Below are 23,627 nucleotides of genomic sequence, written 5' to 3'. Positions count from 1 at the left end.
CCTACCTTGCGGCGTGAGGCCCCGCCCCCTGCCCGGGCCGACCAATGACCGGCTGATCCCGGAGCCGCTGGGCGGTCCTGCAGCCAATGCGCACGCCGTGGGCGGGCTCCGGGCCGGAATTGGGGGTGAAGCTCAAGCGTTGTGCCCACATTCGGGGCGCGCGGAGCTGAGGGGTCCCCGGGGGGCGCCCGGAGCTAAGATGGCGTCCGCAGCCGAGGGGGACGTGGGAGCGGTGGCGGAGCTGGCGACGGTGCTGCGGTGGGGTTTCCAGGACCTGAGCCTTAACAAGTTGGCGACGTCCCTGGGCGCGTCAGAACAGGCGCTGCGGCTCATCATCTCCATCTTCCTAGGTAAGGACCCCTCGCGGAGTCCCCAGGGAACGGGGAAGTGACCGCCCCCTCTTCCCGGAGCCGCCGGGAGGGCTTTGTGGGGTGCAGATGTGAATCCTAGAACACACCAACCAGCTGTGGAGAGGAAGACGAGTCTAGTCCCGAGTCGTGGGCGCTGTGCCCTCTGAACCTCTTCACCTTTCCGTTCGGCCCCTGCTGTACCCTTCTGGCCCCTCATTAGGCGCCACCACCCTCTCATTCTGCCATGCTCTACCCTGTGTCCCGGCGACCCGTCCTTATTTGTCTCTCTCTGGAGTTCTACTCTCTTTCCGTGTGTACTGCTGTTATTAATATCAACCGTCACACACGTGCGCTTCTTATTGGCAGGTATAGGCCCCCTAACTTAGATATTTTAGTCCTATGGGCCCCCTCAGCCCCATACTCCATGCTTGCATATTCTGAGTGTCTCTTGTGCATTCCCAGCTTGTATTACACCTTCATCTTTTTGTCCCGCTTCTAATGTTTTCTTCTTATACCATATTGCTTTTTCTTTTCCTTAGCCATACACCTGTCATTTACCCTGGAATATCGTTTTAATACTGGGCTTGGGAAACAAGAGTGGCAACCTCTTAAAAACTACCCATGCTACCCCAAGCGTTTATTGCACACGTGGTTCAAAGGATGTTTTGTATCTGCATTTATGTCACAACAAACTGTATTATAACTGGTTTATAGGCTTTTTTACTGCATCCTTCCTCCGTGGTTTTTTAATACACGGAAGCAGCATGGCACAATGAGAGAAAAAAAAAGGTGTGTGGACTTGGAAGGCAAACAAGCCAGACCCGGCCCTGCTGCTGCTTACAAACTGTGGGTCCCTGGGCAAACCACTTAACCTCTCTGAGCCTCAATTCTCTTATTTATGAAATGAGGACGATAATGCCTATCTAATAGGACTGCTGTAAAATCTTGTAGGACTTCAAAGGTGAAGAGCTGATACATAAATATTTGAGTAGCTGGAAGGTTTTAGGAAGGTTATGGGACATTAGCTAGGAGAGTAGGGGTAGGGAAGAACTAAGCACACAAGACTGGGGGGCAAGAGCGGGTCTGAACCACAAGAAATTTGAGATAAGTTGGGCAGATGTAGAAAGCCTTCAATGCCGGGAAAGAAATTTGGAAGTTACCCAGTAGTCAGTAAAGACACTGACATACATCACCTAACCCGATCTAGATAATGGGAGAGGCATTAATTCATATTTAAACAACCTTGGGTAATGTCATTGTCACTTGCCTATTACACGCCAAACCAAGATAATCTTCCTTTCTTCCAGATGAAGGTCACCTTTTCCCTCCCTTGTAGAACTGTAAAATTTTATAGGCGGAAGGAACGTTTGGTTGTGTGACTTGCTTCATGTCACGTCACCCAGATCTAACCCAAATTTATCAGTACCTCAATCTAAGGTTCTGTGCACCACACCAACTTTGAACTTCCTACTTCTTCATCCTTGTCTCTGGCCCAGTTATTTGTTGGGATTCTAATTGGCAATTAAGAGTGTTTACATTTCATTCCTTAGGAAGCTCACTGTTGATGTCTCAACTATAAATTGAGAATGTAACACAAGAAGCAACAAATTATAAGGGGCAACCTGTTAAATGGAGCTGGGGCTGGAATTAGGACTTGGAATCTGTCCTTTTAGTGCTGACATAACCAAATACAGCCTGTGCACTCCTGGTGGACTACTGTATACTATCATGGTGCATACAGCTGTCTAGAAAATTGTTTTCTCCGTATCCCACCCCTCTAACCTCATCCTCTCATTACCACCAAGCATCGAAGTAATAAACACTTGGCATAATACATCTACCACACTCCTGAGCCCCCTTGTCCATTGTACCATTTCCCACATCCCCCCTTCCTATCCCACATGCGCTATTGCCTTCAGTACCTCACAGTATATCTCACGTTTAGATCAACTTGGGGTTCATGTTACCTCAGATCAGGCATAGGTCTTGCACGTGGATGTATAGGACTGTATTTTCTAGGTTTATGTTAAATACATACATAGAAACATAAATTGATAAGCTTGTTGACAAGTGTGTGGAAGAAAGGGTGCATTCTGGTTGTAAATAAGTTTCTCTTACAAAGGTGTTATCACTTCTGTGTATTGTAACCTAGAAACCAGTAGCCTTTCAGCAATGGAGTTCCTGAACCAGCTCTCTCGGGGAGCTGGGATACTGGAGGAAATCCTTGCTTGAGGTACCAAGAAGGCCTGTAGTCCGAAATGATTTCTGACTCACTTTCTTCACTTTCTACTAACGAGATTAATTTGGGTTAAAAGCACCTAAATGCAGGTACTGTGAGGGAAGAGTTAGGTATTATATATTGATATCAGACATTCACATTTTAAAGGGATAGTCTCATAATTTTTTTTTTTTAATTGTACTCGACTCTTCTTTTTTTAAGGGAACTTTATTTTTTTAATTTTTATTTATTTATTTATTTTTGGCTGCGTTGGGTCTTCATTGCTGCGCCCAGGCTTTCTCTAGTTGCGGCGAGCGGGGGCTACTCTTTGTTGCGGTGCTCAGGCTTCTCCTTGCAGTGGCTTCTCTTGCTGCGGAGCACGGGCTCTAGGCGCTCAGGCTTCAGTAGTTGCAGCACACGGTTTCAGTTGTTGTGGCTCGCGGGCTCTGGAGCGCAGGCTGAGTAGTTGTGGTGCACGGGCTTAGTTGCTCCGCAGCATGCGGGATCTTCCCAGACCAGGGCTCGAACCCATGTCCCTTGCATTGGCAGGCGGATTCTTAACCACTGTGCCACCAGGGAAGTCCCAATACCTAAACTTTTTGAAACATCATTGTATCCTATGATCTTTGGAATAAACAAAATGCTCTCAGATTCTTTATGGCTTAGTTTTCCCCGTTTGCTAACATCTCTTGTTATTCTCCAAATATTATTATCATTACTGAATCATATGATTACCCCCTCATTACTATTTTAATTAGATAGTCTCATTACTTTTTCCTTAACATCTTACTCTCCCTACTTGAGTTCTGTGTGCTGATCTTGAGGTGGGCCAGCCAGCATCAGCCTTTAAACCTTTTTAACTGAGACCCATGATAAGAAATACATTTTACATCATGACCCATTATACACATAGGTGACTACTTGCATTGGAAGCAAAAGTTTCAGGAAACATTACCCATCCTGAGTATAGGCAGTGTGTTTGGCTATTTTCTGTTTTATTTTTTAGTATTGTTGATGACCTGCTAAATTGATTTCATGACCCATTAATGGGTTACAACAAGCAGTTTGAAAAATCCTGAGGTAGAGGCTGTAATTTTTAATATTCCGTACTTCGAGGAAAGGGTAAGCTTACGAGCACTGCTGCACTGGAGTATTTTGAACAGGCAGGGGACTGTTGTGGGAGGCATGTCTGTGTTGCATATGACTTGCCAGGAGTTTTGATGGAAGATAAACTCTGCTGTGAGCTCTGGTGCTGGCAGGTGCTACTGGAAAACATCTCGGCCTCAAAAACTTGGGTCTGCTCGTTCCTTAGCATAATTAATAACATGAATTGTCCCAAACGAATTCAGTAAAATGTACCTACTGTGGGTGAAGCCCTGTACTGGACCCTTGCGAGGTCAAGGGCGGTGGTGCAGAATGAGTAATAGGGCCGGGCACCCGAAGGTATGACATTCTGTCGGTTGGGGGCAGGGAATGGGCACAAGATAAGTACTGTCATAAGTACCACAATAACAGGCGGAAGTCTAAGTGCCATCACACAGTTACAGAGCTTTGTGAGATTTAAACACTGGACCTTTAATGAACTTTGAAAGTCGTTGAATAAGGTTTCAGCAGACGGAGATGGTGAGACGGAGGAATAGGATGAGCCAGGGGCACCGAGGCAGGGACGTGTGGTTACACATTCAAGGAACAGGAAGTGGTCCAGTTGGACCGAAGCAGAACCTAAGTAGAGAAGTGGTGGGAAATAAGACTGGAAACGTGGGTCGTGGAGCCTTGAAAGCCAAGGCAAGGAGTGTGCGCTTAAGCAGGTGATAGGGAGCCACGCCAGATACTTGAAAGGGGAGCGATGTGGCTGGCACTGTACTGGGAGCTGATACAGCAGTAGAGGCTCTTTTGGAAGGTGGATCCCGTGGCCACTTTCATCTACACAGCTGCTCGAGCCAGAAGCCTAAGAACCGGCCTTGCCGCCTCCCTTTCTCTCTCTCTCCCCTCACCCCCATCACCAAGTCCTATCAACACCACCTCCAAATTGTGCGTCAGATACACCACTTTCCTCCATCACCACGGCCACTGACCGTCTGTCACCGGAACCGCCTGAGCGGCCCCCGATGGGTCTCTGATTTCTTCCTGCCCACCCAATCCCTTCTCTGAGAGCAGCCAGGGTGGTCCGACCCTGCGCCTCTCCTACTCAGACCCCTGCAGGGGCTCCCGTACAGCCCTGGGAATCTCCTGCTCCAGCCTTGACTCAAGCAAGTTCACAGCCTTGTAGCCACGTGGCCTTCCCCCAGTTCCTCAGAAAACGCATCAGGTCCTTTCCAACCTCGAGCCTTTGTACCTGCTGACCCCACTGCCGGCAACGCGCTGCACTCATTACCCACCTGACAGAGGCTTTTCGTCTTTCAGGCCTCAGTTCAAATTTTCACTTCCTCCAAGAGTTCTTTCCTGCCTCTCATTTTAAATTAAGTCCCCTGCTGTACTTTCTCCTACTGACTGAAATTTCTTTCTAAGTATATATGCCAATGTGTAATTATATATTTGCAGATGAGGGCAGATATCACGTAAGTTTTGTTCATCACTGTGTACCCAGAGTTTAATACAGTACCTAGCTTATGGAAAAGGCCCAATAAATACTTGTTGAATAAGCGAATGTGTGAATGAATGACTTGGCAACTGATTACATGGAGGATAAAGAAGTAGTTGGAAAAAAAAACCAAACTCAGTCCTTCTGCCAGCATAGCTGGAAAAGTGACAGTGTCTTTCACAAATGAGAGGTCAAGAGGAGATGGTGCTCAGTGCCAGGGAATGATCTAGTTTTGGACTTGCTTTAGGTTCCAAGGGCACCTCCAGGTTGTCTTGTGAAGCCTAGTCTTCAGTTCAGGAAAAAAGTTGGACTAAAGATATAGTTTTAGGGGCTTCCCTGTGGCGCAGTGGTTAAGAATCCGCCTACCAATGCAGGGGACACGGGTTCGAGCCCTGGTCCGGGAAGATCCCACATGCCGTGGAGCAGCTAAGCCCATGTGCCACAACTACTGAGCCTGCACTCTAGAGCCCTCGAGCCACAACTACTGAGCCTGCGAGCCACAACTGCTGCAGCCCACGTGCCACAACTACTGAAGCCCACACGCCTAGAGCCCATGCTCCGCAGCAAGAGAAGCCACCCCAATGAGAAGCCCACGCACCGCAACGAAGAGTAGCCCCCGCTCGCCACAACTAGAGAAAGCCTGCGCAGCAACAAAGACCCAATGCAGCCATAATTAATTAATTAATTAATTAATTTTAAAAAGATATAGTTTTAGGAGTCAACAGTGATATCATAATTGAGTCAGGGAGGGACTGAAGCTTACACAGAAGAGAATCTAGAGTGTGTTGACGTTGCTGCCCTTTGCTGATAATGACGGTGGCTGACATTTATAAAGATGATAATATGTGCTCAACAATACCCCACCTAAGCTTGCCAATTACCCCTAAGATATTTACAGTACTCTTACCATCTCCTTTGTGTAGATAGGGAACTGGGACCTCCAAAGGTTGAATAACTTTCCTAAGGTCACACCTGTTTCTACCCACCTCTAAAATCCCTGCTCTTCACCACCTTGGGATTGGGAGGAGCATGCAGGGGTGGGAAAGACAAAGACCCTTGGTATCCTTCACTCTTCTCATTCTACGTGATTGAACCAAGATGTAATCAGCACGTGAGATACCTCTCTGAGGCCAAAGCTGGCACCGGCCAAATGAAGCAGATGGCCACCCCGCCCAGCGCGAGCTTCCTCCCCAAGCTTGACCACAGCTGTGGCTTGGCTGGTAGACTCATCAAAAATGGCACTTGGGGGTAAGGACTCATTCCTCGGAGGTTCCGAATTAGCACCACTACGGTTAGCAACCTTTAAAATCAAAGGAGGTCCTACAGTTAAGCTCCCTTTGGACCAAAGTCAGGTCTGGCCCTTCAGAACTAAATCATCATTCAGGGCAAAAAGCTTTCTTCAGGTAGCAATATGAAGAAAACCAAAGCTAAGCAAGATGGAAATTGAACTGCATTAACTAAACAAATGGGACTTCGGACCATAATACAAAGCAGGTTCCAAAAATTCTATGATTGTGAAATAAGGGAGTCGTCCTAAATGACTTTCAAAGCCTCTTCTGATCCTAAAAGGCTAGGTACATTCTACATTTTAGACTTTATTCTAATTCATAGCCACAAATTTCATCATAACCTAAAGCTTCCTGTTGGGGATTTCTTTTAAATATATTTTTCAACTACTTTTTTTTTTTTTTTGAAAATAAATGCTCCAACAAACCAGTTTGACACATTCATGACTTTCAAGCAATTAATTAGAATTTTACTCATTCTCTCTTTTTTTTTTAACATCTTTATTGGAGTATAATTGCTTTACAATGGTGTGTTTGTTTCTGCTTTATAACAAAGTGAATCAGTTATACATGTACATATGTCCCCATATCTCTTTTCTCTTTCCAACTACTTTTTATCTACACTCCAATATCTTACATTGCGCAAAACTTCATGTTTGAATGCCAGTATAACTTTAATGTCAAACAGAACCATTTCTTTGCAGAGGCATGTGTAAATGAGGGCCCATGACACACAGGGTAATTTAACAAAAGCAATTACATGCCCACTGACATTAAATCTGTCTGGGCAGCCATGGGAACTCACTGAAGGAGTTCCGTCCAGCAGCCTTTTAAAAATGGGATTTGGTCTTCAAAAAGGAAATGGCATTTCAGCTGGACCTTAAAAGGTGTGGAAGATTCTAGTCAGGTGGAAATAAAAAGGGGAGCTTTCCAGTGGCAAAGAATAACGAGCATGTATGTGGAGAGCAGGAAAAGTGAGAACATTCTGAGGCACAGCAAGGACTCCAGTTTGGCTAGAACAACAGAGGCTCCATAAAGGAGGAGCAGAGAAGAGCCTGATGGAGTGTTCAGGTGTGTGGGAGGTGCAGGTGGCTGAGTAAGCTGACAGCATGTGCATCGTCTTCAGAGACCTGCAGGCCTAGGTGCACATCTCTAAAACTAATTAAGATTAAATATGTACTGGGACTTCCCTGGCGGTCCAGTGCTTAAGACTCCGTGCCTGTACTGCAGGGGGCACGGGTTTGATCCCTGGTCGGGGAACTAGGATCCCTCATGCTGCACGGCCCGGCCAAAAAAAAAAAAAGAAGATTAAATATGTACTAGCTCTTTCACCATCGACCAATTACTAAACTTCAGCCATCCTTTTCCTCATGTTCCCAAAGGCCAGTTTTACTAAAGAAATTGAGGTTAAGAGTTAAGCAGTGAATCTGATAAATAATTTTTTAGTTATGTTTAATTCATAACAAGCAGCAATATTTTGAAACAGAATACAAAATTTACCTGCATTTTAAAAGATAATATAGTCATCAAAGAGCTTTTTTATTTCTAGAGAACTGCCTAAGCAGATCCTTCGCATGTGTGCGTTCACTCTCATTCTGCTCTGGCAAAGCGTGAGAAGCATTGCTCCTTGGGAAGCTCTGAGGACTAAATGAGATGAACTGTATAAACTCCTGAGCAAGCCTGACCCAGGGTAGTTTTAAGTAACCGTTCTCTCCCTTCCCTCAGTAGATCTTCGTCTCCTTCCTTTTCGAGGAGACCAGCAGCATCAGCTTTCCTAGAAACTCGTTAGACACGCAGATTCTCAGGTCCACCCCCAACCGACTAAATGAGAAACCAAGGATGGGGCCCAGTGATCTGCGGTTTAACAAGCCCTCCAGGTTATACCGGTTCCCCTGATGTTTGAGGATCACGGGTTTAGTGTGTGGCTTCAAGTATCTGTTTTGTAATACTTGATGTCCTGATAGTACCTTAAACTTTTTGAAATGTCATTGTATCCTGTGATCTTTGGAATAAACAAAATGCTCTCAGGTTCTTTATGGCTTAGTTTTCCCCGTTTGCTAACATCTCTTGTTATTCTCCAAATATTATTATCATTCTTGAATCATATGATTAATGTCATTATAATAATGACATTATTATATCATTATCATCTTTATTATCAGAACTATCATCATTACCCACACCGTCTGTTGTGACTTGGAGCTTTAACAAAAATTAGGTGCCCTCGTTGCAGCTGCCAGGGAAAGATGTTCTAAGTGAACTGTCCTCAAGCAGAGAGTTTTTAAGTTCGGGGTGTGTGTTGACATTTTCCCAGCAGTTGCTGAAGTGAAGGGTAAGGAGATTTAGGGCCCACTTGGAGTTCTCTTGATGAAGCAATCATAGCTTCCTAGAGACCGTAAAGCCTAAGATTTGTGTAGCCCAAAAGATGTTGTATGCATCTTTATTTACCTCTATTTTCAAAACAAGAAGGGGAAGCGGGGGGCGAGTAAGACACTAAAAATAAGGATAAGTAATTTCTGGATAAGAATTTCCTTTTGGTTTAAAATGGACTGCTTTTTAAATCTAAGTTCCTCCCTATTCAAGCAGTGGCTTTGAAGATAAGTGAGATTCATGAAACTCTGGACACCCTGAATGAAGGATTCTGTCTGAGAACCATGTGTACTATAATTGTTAGTAATAGAGGCTTCTGATGGAAATGTCATTGCGTTCGAATTATAGGGACAGTTGGCCAGAAAGCGGGTAGAAGGTCAGGCCAGAAATGATCAGACTCAGGTTTTGTTCTTGATTCATATGAAGTCAAGTAGATGGTTTAAATGCCTGACGCTAACCATAGGCTAAGTTTAAATTAAAAATAAAAAGCTTTGTCAATTAAAGATACTTTTCAGTATCAAGTAGCTCTCATGTTGCTACGGCATTTTGATAAGAAAAGTATACATAGTCAGACGTAAATAAAGACACAGATGTAGAGAATGGACTTGAGGACATGGGGAGGGGGAAGGGTAAGCTGGGACGAAGTGAGAGAGTAACATTGACATATATACACTACCAAATATAAAATAGATAGCTAGTGGGAAGCAGCTGCATAGCACAGGGAGATCAGCTTGGTGCTTTGTGACCACCTAGAGGGGTGGGATAGGGAGGGTATATGGGGATATACGCATGCATATAGCTGATTCACTTTGTTATAAAGCAGAAACTAACACAACATTGTAAAGCAATTATACTCCAATAAAGATGTTTAAAAAAAAAAAGTATGCATAGTCATACCTGCTACATGAAATTATAAGTGGTGAGATAGTAATTTTGCAGGCAATTAAGAATTCACTATAAACAAAAAATAGAGGACTCGTGTGCATATGTTGTATGCAAATCTGAGGAGGATATGAGAGCCCAGGAGGCTAGGTTCTGGTCACTGTATATTTGTATGTGCTCTAATGAGAAGTGGCTTCCATGTAGACGTGCTAAATGGCTTACAGCTCTTGAGGTTTCCAGTTTCTGCTGTGATAGCAATTCTAAACTCAGATGGACACCACTCTGGATTACTGTCCATAAATATAAAACTTCTGTTTGCAAGCCAGCAAGCAGAGGCCAACTGGAACGGTGCCCTTTAAGGCTCCTATAGCTTATAACTCAGACAAAAGTAGAACAGACTGATTACAGTTTGAGGACAGCATACAGGGCCCTGGTTTAAAATATTTGACCCATAAGGGCTGCTAGAAATCCTCATTCTTTAGCTAAAGGATAATTTGATTCCACTCTTTAATACTTCTTTAGTTCTTCTGAAAGAGTAGGGAACAAAAGCAAAACATATGAACTCCTATATAGCATGCATTTGTATTATTTATACTGAGCCTAACAGAGTAATTAGGGGGACCTGGTCATCATCTCACCAGAAGCTCCAAATTTCTTCAAGTCTTAACCTCTTGTTTTATATTTTTAAGGTATGTGTGTTTTTATTACATTCTAAAATATATAATTTTTCAATATTTTTGAAAATTCTTCCCAAACCTTCAAGTAATGTTGAGGTGCTGATTTAGAAAGAAGATTATTTCCAGTATAGATGGTCAGGGATAAAGTGAACTTCATCAAAATTAAAAATTTTGTGCATTGGGACTTCCCTGGCGGTCCACTGGTTAAGACTCTGTGCTCCCAATGCAGGGGCATGGGTTCGATCCCTGGTTGGAGAACTAAGATCCCACATGCCTTGTGGTGTGGCCAAAACAAACAAACAAACAAAACTTTTGTGCATCAAAGGATACTATAAAGAAAGTGAAAAGAATGAGAAACAGAAAAAATTTTAAAAAAGGAGAATGAGAAAATATTTGTAAGTCATATATCTGATAAGGGTCCAGTATCCAGAATATATAAAGAATGCTTATAACTCAACAATAAAAAGACAAATAACACAATTAAAAAATGGGCAAAGTATACGAATAGACATTTGTCTAAAGAAGACATACAAATGGCCGATGAGCACATGGAAAGATGCTCAACATCGTTAGTCATTAGGGAAATGCAGATCAAGGTCATAATGACATACCACTTCACACCCACCAGGATGGCTATAATCAAAAAAAAAAAAGAATAAACAAGTGTTGGTAAAGAAGTGGAGAAACTGGAATCCTCATGCATTGCTGGTGGGAATGTCAAACAGCTCAGGCACTGTGGAAAGCAGTTTGGCAGTTTCTCGAAGTTAAACGGTTACAGTATGACCCAGAAGTTCCACTCCTAGTTATGTACTCAAAAGAATTAAAAGCATATGTTCACACAAAAACTTGTACACACATGTTCATAGCATTATTATAATAGCCAAAAAGTGGAAATGACCCAACTGATGAATGGATAAACAAAATGTTATACTCGTAAAATGGGATATTCAGCCATAAAAAGGAATGAAGTACTGATACCTCCTACAGCATGGATGAACTTTGAAAACATGGTGCTAAGTGGAAGAAGCCATACACAAATGGCCACATAGTGTCCGATTCCACTTATGTGAGATGCCCAGAATAAGCAAATCCATAAAGACAGAAAGTATTGATCGGTGGTTAAGTATTGATAGATTGGTGGTTGCCAGGGGATGAGAGGAGGGTTGAATTGGGGGTGACTGCTGAGAGGTGTGGGGTTTCTTGTTAGGGTAATGGAAGTATTCGGGCATTAGGTAGTGGGGATGGTTGCACAAAACTGTGAATATACTAAAATTCACCGAATTGCACACTTGAAGAATAAAGAATGACTATGTATGATCACAAAGGTAGAGAAAGAGAACCCAAAAAATAATTACAACCATTCAGATTCATAAGGACAATTAGAGGGTGTGATGCTGTTATCTTTTCTCCTGTTAGAATCTTAGAATCTTAGCTGGTTCAGAAAGAGTTTATTGTTTCACTTGCTGGAATACTTGCTGAGAAAAAGTATTGTTTTTTCAAGATAAGAAGCGAGAGGAGGGGCAGACAGGTCAGAGAGCAGAGAAGATGAGGCTGGGGGCTCTGCAGGCCTGGCCAGCCCTCCGCCCCCCCTCCCTGTACCTGTGCTCCCAGGTGAGAAGCATCTCTGCTAGTTGACTTGTGCACCCCTTCCCACTCCTGGACTTAAATAGGTGCCCTGGGTCTGAAATACTTAGCCTTAGCGGATAATCACAGGATCTTTCTACTCCCTTCCCACCCCCAGGGCCCCACTCCCTTCTCTTCCCGTCTGCCCGAATTCCTGTGTCCCGGAAGTTAGTTACTCTCCTTGAGGTACCCGTTTCAGCCACTGTATGTTAAAAAGTGAACAAACCCGGAAGAGGAGTTCCATGCTACGTGGTGCTGCCTTACTCCACATACTGAGCTAGGGGCGACGATGCACCCCAGGGTCCAGACTCACAGCCTTACCGCCCCGTCTCTCCACAATTTGCTTCCCAGCCCTTGCATCCCAGCTGGCCCACCCTGCCTGCTACCAGCCACAGTCCTGCCCAAGCCTTCTCAGCCTCACCCCTCCCAGGCCTGAGCAGCTCCTGAGAGCCAGGATCCTGCTGCCACCATCCCTCCTGCCCCCAGCCCCCCACCTCAAACGCCCACCAGAACTTCTTTGGGGAATATGCCTATTATTTGGAGGACCTTGGATGAAGCCCTGTGTCCGCGGAATTTTGGGAGTGGCAGAATTTTCTGGTGTATGCCTAGTTTTGTTGTGGTGGTTGACTTTTTTTTTTTTATAAATAATCCAGGGTTTGTGGGACCTGAAGCTTCTATAATCCTGGTGAACTTCTTTAAGAAAAAGAATACAAAAATATCTTGCATGTTTTTATAAAAACGTATGACCTTGGGAACACATCGCTAGCTCCTGCCTCCACCCCCCCAACCCCCCACCCCCGGTCTTAAAGGGGCCCATGCAGATGAAGGGCCTCAGCCTGAAGCCTGATTAAACTTCCTGGCAAATCGGCTTCTTCTGGGAGTACTGGGTGCAACTGAGACCTTTATATTTGAAATTTGCTATAGGCTTACTTTAAATCAGATTGAGGTGGGCAAAGGCCAGAATTTCCCACCTCTAGGTTAGAGGCTTGAGCCTGAGATTTTATATCTTAAAACTGGTTAAATGAATACTCAAATTTTAAGAAATTAGCTATAGATATGCTTATATAAAATATTTGTCCAGGGGTCTTTCCTGGTGGCTCAGTGGTTAAGAATCCGCCTGCCAATGCAGGGGACACGGGTTCGAGCCCTGGTCCGGGAAGATCCCACACGCTGCAGAGCATCTGGGCCCGTGCGCCACAACTACTGAGCCCGCATGCCACAACTACTGAAGTCCGCACGCCTAGAGTCCGTGCTCCGCAACAAGAGAAGCCACCGCAACGAGAAGCCCACGCACTGCAACGAAGAGTAGACCCGCTCGCCGCAACTAGAGAAAGCCCACGCGCAGCCAAACAGCCAAAAGTAAATAAATAAAATAAAATAAATTTATATAAAAAAAGAAAGAACAACACTGTGATAAAAAAAAATTTTTTTTTAATATTTGTCCATACGTAAATATTTTTTAAGTGGCCTCAAGGAAGTACATGTATAATGCTTTTACAGATATTTTCTCTTTTAATCTGCACAGCAGCCTGCAAGATGTCTAATATTTTCCCTGTCGGCTGAAAGAAAAACGCACAACCTAAAAGTTGCAAGTTAAGTTTTATTCAGGGACCTTACTGAGGACTATAGCCCGGGAGACAGCCTCTCAGATGGCTCTGAGGAACTGCCCCGAAGAGGCAAGGGAGGAGCCAGGATATATAGGAATTTTTTTGCTGGGAAAAAACATGTAGTCGAGCATCACAAGATGACTGCTAATCACAAAGAACAGACATCTCAAGTTAATGATTTTAGTGCTTTTCTATGTATGGGACGATGCAAGAATCTGGGCTAATTGAAACTATTCCTTAGATATACATCTTAACTATCTAGGGCCCGTATCCAAAGCCCAGAATCCTTCCAGTTTTTCTCCATCCTGAATTCCCCTCTGGGTGCATTATTGGTGGGTGACTGCACTGCCTGATGGCTTGGTCCCTGTAGAACTGGAATGGGGGGCAACATTCTTTTCTTTACATCCCTATTTCAGAGATGAAGAAATTAAGGTGCAAAGAATCTAAGTGATTCACCCAAGCAGCAGAGCTGAATTTCTAAACCAGATTACTCTGATTCCTGAGTCCGGGGATATTCTAGCTAGAATCAGATAATCTGGCTAGAAGTTGCCACCATGTGGTTTGCTAACTTGCAAAGAATTAAAATGTGATAAAATGCACTGAATATAAGCAACAGGAGTGCCATTTATCTTTGCTAGAAAAGGCATTTCGGTGTCTTAAAGCGCATCAAAGTCGGTCAACATCTCTTGTCCCCGTTCCACTAAAAGGAAGAACTGCTAGTCAACAGCCTTAACATTCTTTCGGTCTATAAATTTTTGTCATAACAAAATAACTACGTGACCATTTGAACAATCTGTAGTGGTACAGAAAAGACTGTAATCCAGATGTTCACAGATGAAGACGGTGTTCCGAGCATCCCTTTTGCCATCTGATCAGGCTTGAGATACTCCTGAGGGCTGGCCACTGCCGGGTGGCTGACTTTTCGTGGGCTCAGAAGCCAGTGAGCGCCTGAGTGTCTGCTCCCCGTAGGGTCACACAGAGGGGATGGGCGGCTTCAGGGCTGGTCTGTTGTAGTATTATAACTTTCCAGCTTTGGCAGCAGGTTCCACCAGCCCGCCGGCATGTGTGTCATTGACACTAAGCTTAAGAAGTCCTTGCTTGTTAATTACCAGAAGCACGTGGTTTGAGTGGGGCAATTGAAGACTGACTTTTGGTGGGACTTTGGGGCAGTTCAGGTTTAGGTTGTTTATTTGGGTTAAGTGACTAAAAAAACTAATATTTCTTAATATTCATAAGAACACTTTTCCTTTCTTTCTCACAAGTAAGAGCCGTTTACTAGTTTACCCTTAAGATGTCCCCTCTGTTCTTCATTTTTTCCCAGGACATTTTGATCATTTGTCCCAGTTTCCCTGAATCCTCTACTACAGTTGTCAAAACATTTGAGATGCTCAGCTGGAGGTCACTTTCAGAAATGAACTGCACAGGAAATTCCCTGGTGGTCCAGGGGTTAGGACCCGGCGCCTGCACCACTGTGGGCCTGGGTTCGATCCCTGGTCGGGGAACTAAGATTCTGCAAGCCACGTGGCATGGCCAAAAAAAAAATTGGAGGAAAAAAAAAAAGAAATGAACTGCACAGTATGAGGGTAGGGACAGGGAGTCCCCAAGAATTGATGAAGAAAGAAAGTAGGGAAGAGCACCTAAATTTAGCACTGAAATGAAGTTTTTGAATGGTTTTAGATAGGAAGATAAGCAGACGTAAACATGGGCCTGTATGCGTCTGTGAACAGAGAATCAGGATAATACAGCTGTAGCTTTAAAAGCACACAGCTGGTTGTTAGAGATGCACTCGCAGGCCACTGCCAGGTGTCAAGGCATGCGGCAAAGTTTCAGCATGGAAATCAAGTGATGTGGGTTCTAATTGGAGCTCGAGGCATGCCAGTTATCCCCTTTGGGCCTTAATTTCTTATCTAATGAAGGGTTTGGAGTCAGTGATTCCTAAGGTTTCGTGGGTTCGAAGAATTTGGAGCTTATGAATAACCATTCAGCATATGATTCAGCCCGAGCCATAGAGACTGTCAGAGTGGGGAAGGTGTGTTGGCACCTTGGCCGTTCTATCGACAAGGCTTAATCTGCAGAACAGAAACAGGGCCATTGTGAACAAATTCCAAAGGCGAGCTTCATCCCCACCTCAATGTCCATAACCTCCCAGTGTTCTTCCAGCTGGCAGAGTGATCAGTAACTAAGCTCGAAGCATTAAGTGCCTAATCAGTTACCTATCACCGAAAAGAGACAGTGTCTTCACCCTTCACGCAGGGCTTCACTCTACTTCCTATTTCTACTTGTCTTCCTTTTCTCTGTATAGTTCTTCAGCACAAGGAATTTCCACTTTGGTGAAAGAAAAGAAAGGAAATTTGAGTGGCAGGTCTTCACAGTAGAAATAAGAATGATAAAATTATCATGTGAAAATATTTGTTAAAAATAATCTACAAATAAGCCATATTCAAAAGCAGTCCTATTTTATATTCTAGTCTGTGATTCTTGGGAAAACTGAACTGAAATTTGATCCTGAAAGTGGCCTTCCAGTTGCCCAAAGCAAAATACCCATTATCTATGGGAACATTACATAGTCTAGAAAAATTTCAACATCCAGATGATGCAAGGCTGAAACAGGTTTTTCCAACCATCTCCTTTAACTAGAAATGCCAGAGTCAGCATAATCTTGTCAGTAAACAATCCCTAAGAGCAGTGATGGATGGACAGAGCCTTTTTTTGAGATCCTCTGTCCCCCATCCCTTTATCTCTGACCATAAGCATGAATTTTGAGTTTGAGATGACTTTTAGTCACTTTATTCTAAGGAGCCCATTGACACTCTGAACCAGATCTTCTCACAGGAGGTGCGGGCAAGTTGCCCTGGGCTGGGGGTATGCTACCACGTTCCTGAAGGCCAAGGAAGAAATAGGTAGGCAGGAAACAGGGGCGATGAGCTAGACCACAACTCTCGGAGGTTGACTGCAAAAGGACAGTAGCTGGAAGGAGCAGCACAGGGCCGAGGGGCGGGGCTAGAGGGGCGGGGCTGTGCCTTTGGAAGGGGGCGGAGGGAATGTGCGGAGCAACTGAGTCATGGGTGGATCCAGCTTCATCAGTCACAAGCAGTCAGTACAGGTTAGATAACTGCTTTGATGTGTTTGATGTCACTGTATTCGTAAAACGCAGACCATAAATGGTTACTTACCTCATATAGTTGCTGTGAGGACTAACTGGGGTCATGTGCCTAAACTTCGTGTAAAACTCAATGCATGACACACGGTAAGTGCTTGATAAAGGTTAGTTGCCGGTATTGATGATAATACTTGTTATTGGGAAGAAAAGACTGAGGAAGCTGGCAAGAAAGATCACAGATGAAGTTCCCACCTAAGAGTGGTTGGGGTAGATAGAATTCAGAGGATTGGGACCAAAGGAAAGGAGGGGAGAGTATTTAAACAGAAGGGAGGGACATCTTCCTCTGAGTCTGGAGAGAAGGAAAAAGCTTGGATTTCAAGCAGACCTTCTTCAGTTTTCCCGCGGACAGCTCCCTGAAGGCCACGGTGGAAAACTAAACAAAGGTATCCTCTCCGGGGCTCAGGGACTCAGCCTAAAGCAGCTGTTGAAAGACAGAAGTGTCATTGAAGCCTCGTGTTGTATCTTTAAAATACAGGACAACTTGGCATTCCATTTTGTGTAATGGATTTGGTTTACCAGTTAAATTACTTGAGAATTTTTCCTGCAGAACTTCTAGTAAAGTGGGCATGCCACACCTGTCTCCCAGCTCCTATCAGTTGCTCACGTTTAGACAATGAAACACGGACATTGGCGGCGATGTTCTGAATCAGAACTGGGGAGCTCTCTGCCGTGCTCCTACGCAGTCCCAGCTTCCGAAGAAAGAGGCGTGTTCCACAGCTAAGGAATTGCCCACTCCTGCTTTCAATAACCTTTCCAAAGAGAATCAGGCGGATTGACTGATTCCCTGGGGGTGGGCTGGGGTCCCTCCAGCCCCCCGTCTCACCCAGCTCCTCCTACACCGCCGTTGTTCCCAAGAGACAGCCCTCATCACCCATTTCACTGAGGAGAGGAAGGTTCTTTTCCTGAGCTTGCTCATCTGCCTCCCAGGTTTCTCTGCCAGTCTCCTTGCCTCGCCCTCCAGTCTCGGGAAGAGCCAGGGCTTTTTCCCTCCTTCTGCGGTAAACACTTGTTGCTCTCCCACACATACTGTCCTCACCCACTATACGGCTTTTCTTCTTCCATAAAATACATATGGGGACGTCCCTGGTGGCGCAGTGGTTAAGAATCCGCCTGCCAATGCAGGGGACACGGGTTCGAGCCCTAGTCCAGGAAGATCCCACATGCTGCGGAGCAACTAAGCCCGTGCGCCACAATTACTGAGCCTGCGCTGTAGAGCCCGCGAGCCACAACTACTGAGCCCGTGCGCCACAAGTACTGAAGCCACTGCAATGAGAAGCCTGCGCACCACAACGAAGAGTAGCCCCTGCTCGCTGCAACTAGAGAAAGCCAGCGTGCAGCAACGAAGACCCAACACAGCCAAAAATAAATAAATAAATTTATTTTAAAAAAAATAAGGACTTCCCTGGTGGCGCAGTGGTAAAGAATCTGCCTGCCAATGCAGGGCACATGGGTTCGAGCCCTGGTCTGGGAAGATCCCACACGCCGCAGAGCAGCTAAGCCCATGAGCCACAACTACTGAGCCTGCACTCTAGAGCCCACGAGCCACAACTACTGAAGCCCGCGTGCCTAGAGCCCGTGCTCCACAGCAAGAGAAGCCACAGCAATGAGAAGCCCGTGCACCGCAACAAAGAGTAGCCCCGGCTCGCCGCAACTAGAGAAAGCCCGTGCAGCAACGAAGATCCAGCACAGTCAAAAATAAATAAATTTTTAAAAAAAAAATAAAAAATAAAAAACAGCATGCCATCTCCCAAGAATACACAAACAGAAAGAATCCAGAGACATCCCTCCCCCGCCAAAAACAAAAAACAAAAAAAAAACACATGGATAGAACTTCTCTGTCTTAGAAATGCTTCCCTTCACTCAGTGGCCACGCTCTCTGGCCAGAGTCTTTTACTGCCTGCTGCCTGGCGTCCACGTCCAGCCTGCATTTCCTCTTGGTCCAGCGCCCGCTTCTTAGCTGGCCCCCAGGTCCCGGCCCCCATGCCCCTCGTGCTGCTCTGTTTCACGGTGACTAATGACCTCATTGTGAACGTCTTCCTCACCCTCCTTAGACTTTGGCACATTCGATGTTTTTAAACTCCTTTCCTACCGCAGAAGTCATCTTCCTTTCTCACATGGGTACCGTCCTCATTTACCTCTTGTTCTCTGTTTTATCTCCGTTTCTTTTGCTTGCACTCCCTTAAGTGCAGGCATTTTCCAGGACTCAGCCCTCCCTTTGCGGCCTCTCCCTGTGAGAGTTTATCTGGCTTCAGTTGTTGCCAGCAGAGCCAGCTGTCTCCTCCGATCTGTGTGTCTCTGTCAGTGGCATCACCTTCTGACATGGAACCTTGAGGCCAGTGGTCTTCCCATTGGGGTCCATGTACCCTAGGGGTACATGAAGACTTTCCAGGGATACGTGGGCACAGATGAGGGAATCCATTTTCAGATTTTCAGCTTCCATATGTATTCTTTTCTAAAATTGACGTGCTTCAGACTGTGTCTGCTCTGAAAGTTCTCTTACGGTCACTCTTCACCAGCCTTTAGAGAGACTTCCCCAGTGGTCCAGTGGTTTAGACTCTGTGCTTCCACTGCAGGGGATGCGGGTTCGATCCCTGGTCGGGGAAGTTCTGCATGCCGCACGGCGTGGCAAAAAAAAAAAGGAGAAAGGCCCGGGGGTAAGGGGTGCCCCAGGGAAACATTTCACAGGAGCCACGAAAGTGAAGCAAAGAGGAGCAGCCCCTTATTTTATCCAGGCGACAAACTCATGACAACCCTCTGCCTTATCGTTCCATCTTAGAAGTAGAATTCAGAAACAAGGTGGTTGTCATGAGGGAGAAGTATTAACTTGTTTATTTGAATTAAAAAATGAGGTTAGGGGCTTCCCTGGTGGCGCAGTGGTTGAGAGTCTGCCTGCCAATGCAGGGAACGCGGGTTCGAGCCCTGGTCTGGGAAGATCCCACATGCCGCGGAGCAGCTGGGCCCGTGAGCCACAGCTACTGAGCCTGCGCGTCTGGAGCCTGTGCTCCGCAACAAGAGAGGCCACGATGGTGAAGAGGCCCGCGCACCGCGATGAAGAGTGGCCCCCACTTGCCGCAGCTGGAGAAAGCCCTCGCACAGAAACTAAGACCCAACAGAGCCAAAAATAAATTTAAAAAATATAAATTAAAAAAAAAAAAGAATGTAAAAAAAAAAAAATGAGGTTAGACCCCTTTTGACAGAAAGTGATCAAGCTGATTGTTTTGCCATTTAGATTACACGGCAGACATTTTCCATGTGTACTTAAAGCACATCTTCAATATACATTTTTAAAAACACATCATTTGCTGTTGTTTAAACTTACAGACACAGATGCAGAGAACGAACGTACAGATACCTAGGGGGAAGGTTGGGGGGTGGGAGGAATTGGGAGATTGGGATTGACACGTATACACTGTTGATACCATGTATAAAATAGACAACTAATGAGAACCTACTGTATAGCACAGGGAACTCTATACTCAATGCTCTGTGGTGACCTAAATGGGAAGGAAATCCAAAAAAGAGGGGATATATGTATACGTATCGCTGATTCACTTTGCTGTACAGTAGAAACTAGCACAACGTTGTAAAGCAACTCTACTCCAATAAAAATTAATTAAAAGCAAAAAAAAAAAAAACTTATAAATGTTAGATGGCAACTTACAAATGTGAGAAGGCATCTATAATTTTTCAGAATTCTTTCAGGGGCTATTCCATCAAAAAAGTTTGAAGACCATTGTAGGGGCTTAGCCACCTTTAATTTATCCCTTTCCATCATACCCCTCATTCCAGTCATTCCTCGTGATTTTTTTTCCTATTGTATCAATTTCAGACTCTGCCTGGTTTTCCAAACCTTCCTGTCCCTTCTCGTGGTCAACCTGGTCTTGTGAAGTGACTGTTCCATGCTGTTTCCTACCTCCGTGTCTTTAGTACATAATTCTCCTGCCCATTCCTTATTTCTTCTCTTTTCATCCTAACTGCTGTGTTCATTATTGACCTCTCCTCTAACCTCTACAACGTTGGCTATTCCATGCAATTAGCATTTATAGAACATCGTTGCTTGATTTTCTTTTCTCTCTAAAAAGCTCCTTAAGAGTCTAAAAGCATCTCTTACACTCTACCATATTCTCCTTTTGCCTAATGCATTGCTGACCACATAATGGATGCTCTATAAATATTTTATTGACTGCCTAGAATACAGTATTTGTTCATTCATTCTTTTATTCTTTCTTCCATACAACAAATATTTTTGAGACCTTTTTTGTACCAGGAAAAGACCTTTTTTATACAAGGCACTTGTGGTACAGCAGGGGGGAAAAAGAGACAAAAATCCTTGCCTTCAAAGACTGATACATAAGTAGAATACGTAGTATGTGAAAGAGTAATAAGTGTTGAGGGGAAATAGAAAAATGAAGTAAGAAAGAAGAACAGGAAGTGTGTGTTGGTGGCATAGAGGGTGGGGTGAGTGCGTGCAATTTTAGATACATGGTCAGGGAAGGCCTCACTGATAAGGTGACATTTTAGTAAAAATCTGAAGGGCTGGAGGGACTTGAGCTTATCTGTGAAAGAGCATCCCAGGCAAGGAACCTGTTAATGTGAAGGCTCTAAGGTTGCACCTGCCTGGCATTCCAGGAAGGGCAGCCGAGAGTAAGAGATGAGTCAGAGAGAGGTGGGGGAGGGATGAACAGATCAGTCTGGTAGGTTCTGATTGGAATTCGGCTTTTGCTGAGTGAGACTGAAGGCCTAGGGGGAGATTAGTCAGGAGGCAACTGTAATAGTACAGGCCAGAGGGACTTCCCAGGTGGCGCAGTGGTTAAGAATCCATCTGCCAATGCAGGGGACACGGGTTCGAACCCTGGTCCAGGAAGATCCCACATACTGCGAAGCAACTAAGCCCGTGGGCCACAACTACTGAGCCTGAGCTCTAGAGCCCACAAGCCACAACTACTGCAGCCCGAGCGCCTAGAGCCTGTGCTCCGCAACAAGAGAAGCCACTGCAAGGAGAAGCCCGTGCACCGCAACGAAGAGTAGCCCCCCGCTCGCCGCAACTAGAGAAAGCCCGCGTGCATCAACGAAGACCCAACACAGCCAAAAATAAATAAATAAAATTTTCAGAAAATACTATAAAAAATTTTTTAAATGGTGCGGGCCAGAGATGGCGTTGACCTGGACCAGGGGAAGAAGTGGTCAAATTCTGGGTTCACTTTGAAGGTAGCACAGACAGAGTTTGCCGACCGACTGGTTGCAGGGGGAGGGTGGGGTCCAGGAAGGGTGAGAAGGTTGCAGGGCTTCAGCCTCGCGTGAGCAGAAGGGTGAGGTGGCGCTTGCTGAAATGAGGAAGCCGGGGGGGAGCGGGCTTTGTGAGGGAGATGTGTCAGCAGTTCAGTCTGACACCTGTTAAATTTGAGATATCCGTTAGGCATGCACCCAGTCCACATTGTACACGAGTGTGAAGAACAAATTTGGGAGCCATCAGCAAACAGATGGTATTTAAAGCCATGTGGCTGGATGAGATCGCCGGGCACTTCTCTGTTAAAGCAGAGGTTGAGGCAGTCTCACAGTTACTGAGTATCTAATATGTACCAGGCTTACTGTATGAACCCAAACCTAGATACTCATTTCACTGATGAAACTGAGGACCAAAAAAAATTAACTCATCAACCAGCCTGAGGGAGCAGCTAGTAAGTAGAAGAACCGGGATTCAAACTGAGAGCTGTCTCAACTCCAGAGTTCGTGTTCTTCTAACCATACGGTGCCTTAATTTAATAGTATGTTGCATTTTAGAAAAAGTGCTCTTGGCAAACCATAATCAGTATCCTTATAAAATAAATATGCTATGACTCTTCTTTTGAAATGAAGATGGGAAGGAAATCCCTTAGTCATTTGTCACATGGAATGAAGATTAGATTCAGAAGCCCTGATACCCACTTTCACCAGAATTTCTCAGTTAAGGCCTGCTTTACAAACTCCCTGTAACTTTATGTGAATGTGTATAATTTTTGTGACCACTTACAATATTTTAGGCTGTGCTAACTACTTTATATGCATTATCTCCTTTAGTCCTTACAACAACTCATTGAGGCAGGTACTGTCCCCATTTTACAGATGAGGAAACTGACGCTCAACATCAAATGGCTATTAAGTGTCAATTACTGTTGGTCAACCAATCAAAAAATGAAGTACACAGGATAGTATGCTATGGGAGATCCAAAGGTATAGGAGGACTTGAGGAAAAGAGATTGTGAACATGTGATAATTTTAATATAAAACAAGAATGTAAGGAATGGCAATTTGTTGTATACAATGATTTGCCAAATGAGAGTCTTCGCCCTAAGTGCCATGCATTTAAGGCATGAGTCCATAACGCACAGGGCCGTGAGTTCACCGTGGTCTGCGGTAGCCTTAAAGGAGGAGACACTTGAACTGGGTTTCCGAGAATGGGTAGGACTCTATTGGGTAGAGGAGTGGTTGGAGAATGTGTCCCACCCAAAGGCATTGGCACAAGCGAAGGTCTAGAGATGAAAGACACAAGATGTATTTGAGCAAAAACTAGCATATCAGTCAGCTGGAGCAGGGAGATAGAGGCTTTAACCGGAACTGTAGTTTAGAAGATAGACCTTGAATCTTCGGCTTGGGAACTGTTGGAGTCGTTGATGTTTTCTGAGCAGGGGTTACAGGAAGAGCCCTCTGGTGGAGGATTGTTGGAGGACGCGGCTACAGGCAGAGATGAGGTCACGGCAAGAGTTGAAGGGGGAGTGCTTGAGGGCCTTCACTGCAGATGTAGCACAGGAAAGGAAGGGGATGTGACGGTGGTGAGAAACACTGGAAAGGAGGAATCAACAGGATTTGGTGGCTGGGTATAGGGAACCAAGGAGA

At 45.0% G+C, this 23,627-nt stretch overlaps 1 protein-coding gene across 2 annotated transcripts in view; it reads left to right on the top strand.

Annotated features, from left to right (window-relative positions):
* The first annotated feature begins 102 nt into the window (after nucleotides 1-102).
* Nucleotides 103-23,627, top strand: part of LPCAT3 (lysophosphatidylcholine acyltransferase 3) — a 37,057-nt gene continuing 13,532 nt past the window's right edge. For both annotated transcript variants that reach the window (XM_068561312.1, XM_068561311.1), the window contains exon 1: nucleotides 103-350. In XM_068561312.1, coding sequence (XP_068417413.1) covers nucleotides 200-350 — 151 coding nt within the window. In that variant the 5' untranslated portion in view covers nucleotides 103-199. The remainder of the gene's footprint in view (nucleotides 351-23,627) is intronic.

The sequence above is a fragment of the Eschrichtius robustus genome, chromosome 13, assembly GCF_028021215.1.
Source record: "Eschrichtius robustus isolate mEscRob2 chromosome 13, mEscRob2.pri, whole genome shotgun sequence".
NCBI classification, from domain to species: Eukaryota; Metazoa; Chordata; class Mammalia; order Artiodactyla; family Eschrichtiidae; genus Eschrichtius; species Eschrichtius robustus.
The sequence above is the reverse complement of the archived record's forward strand: the minus strand, read 5'-3'. Positions and strand labels throughout refer to the sequence as shown.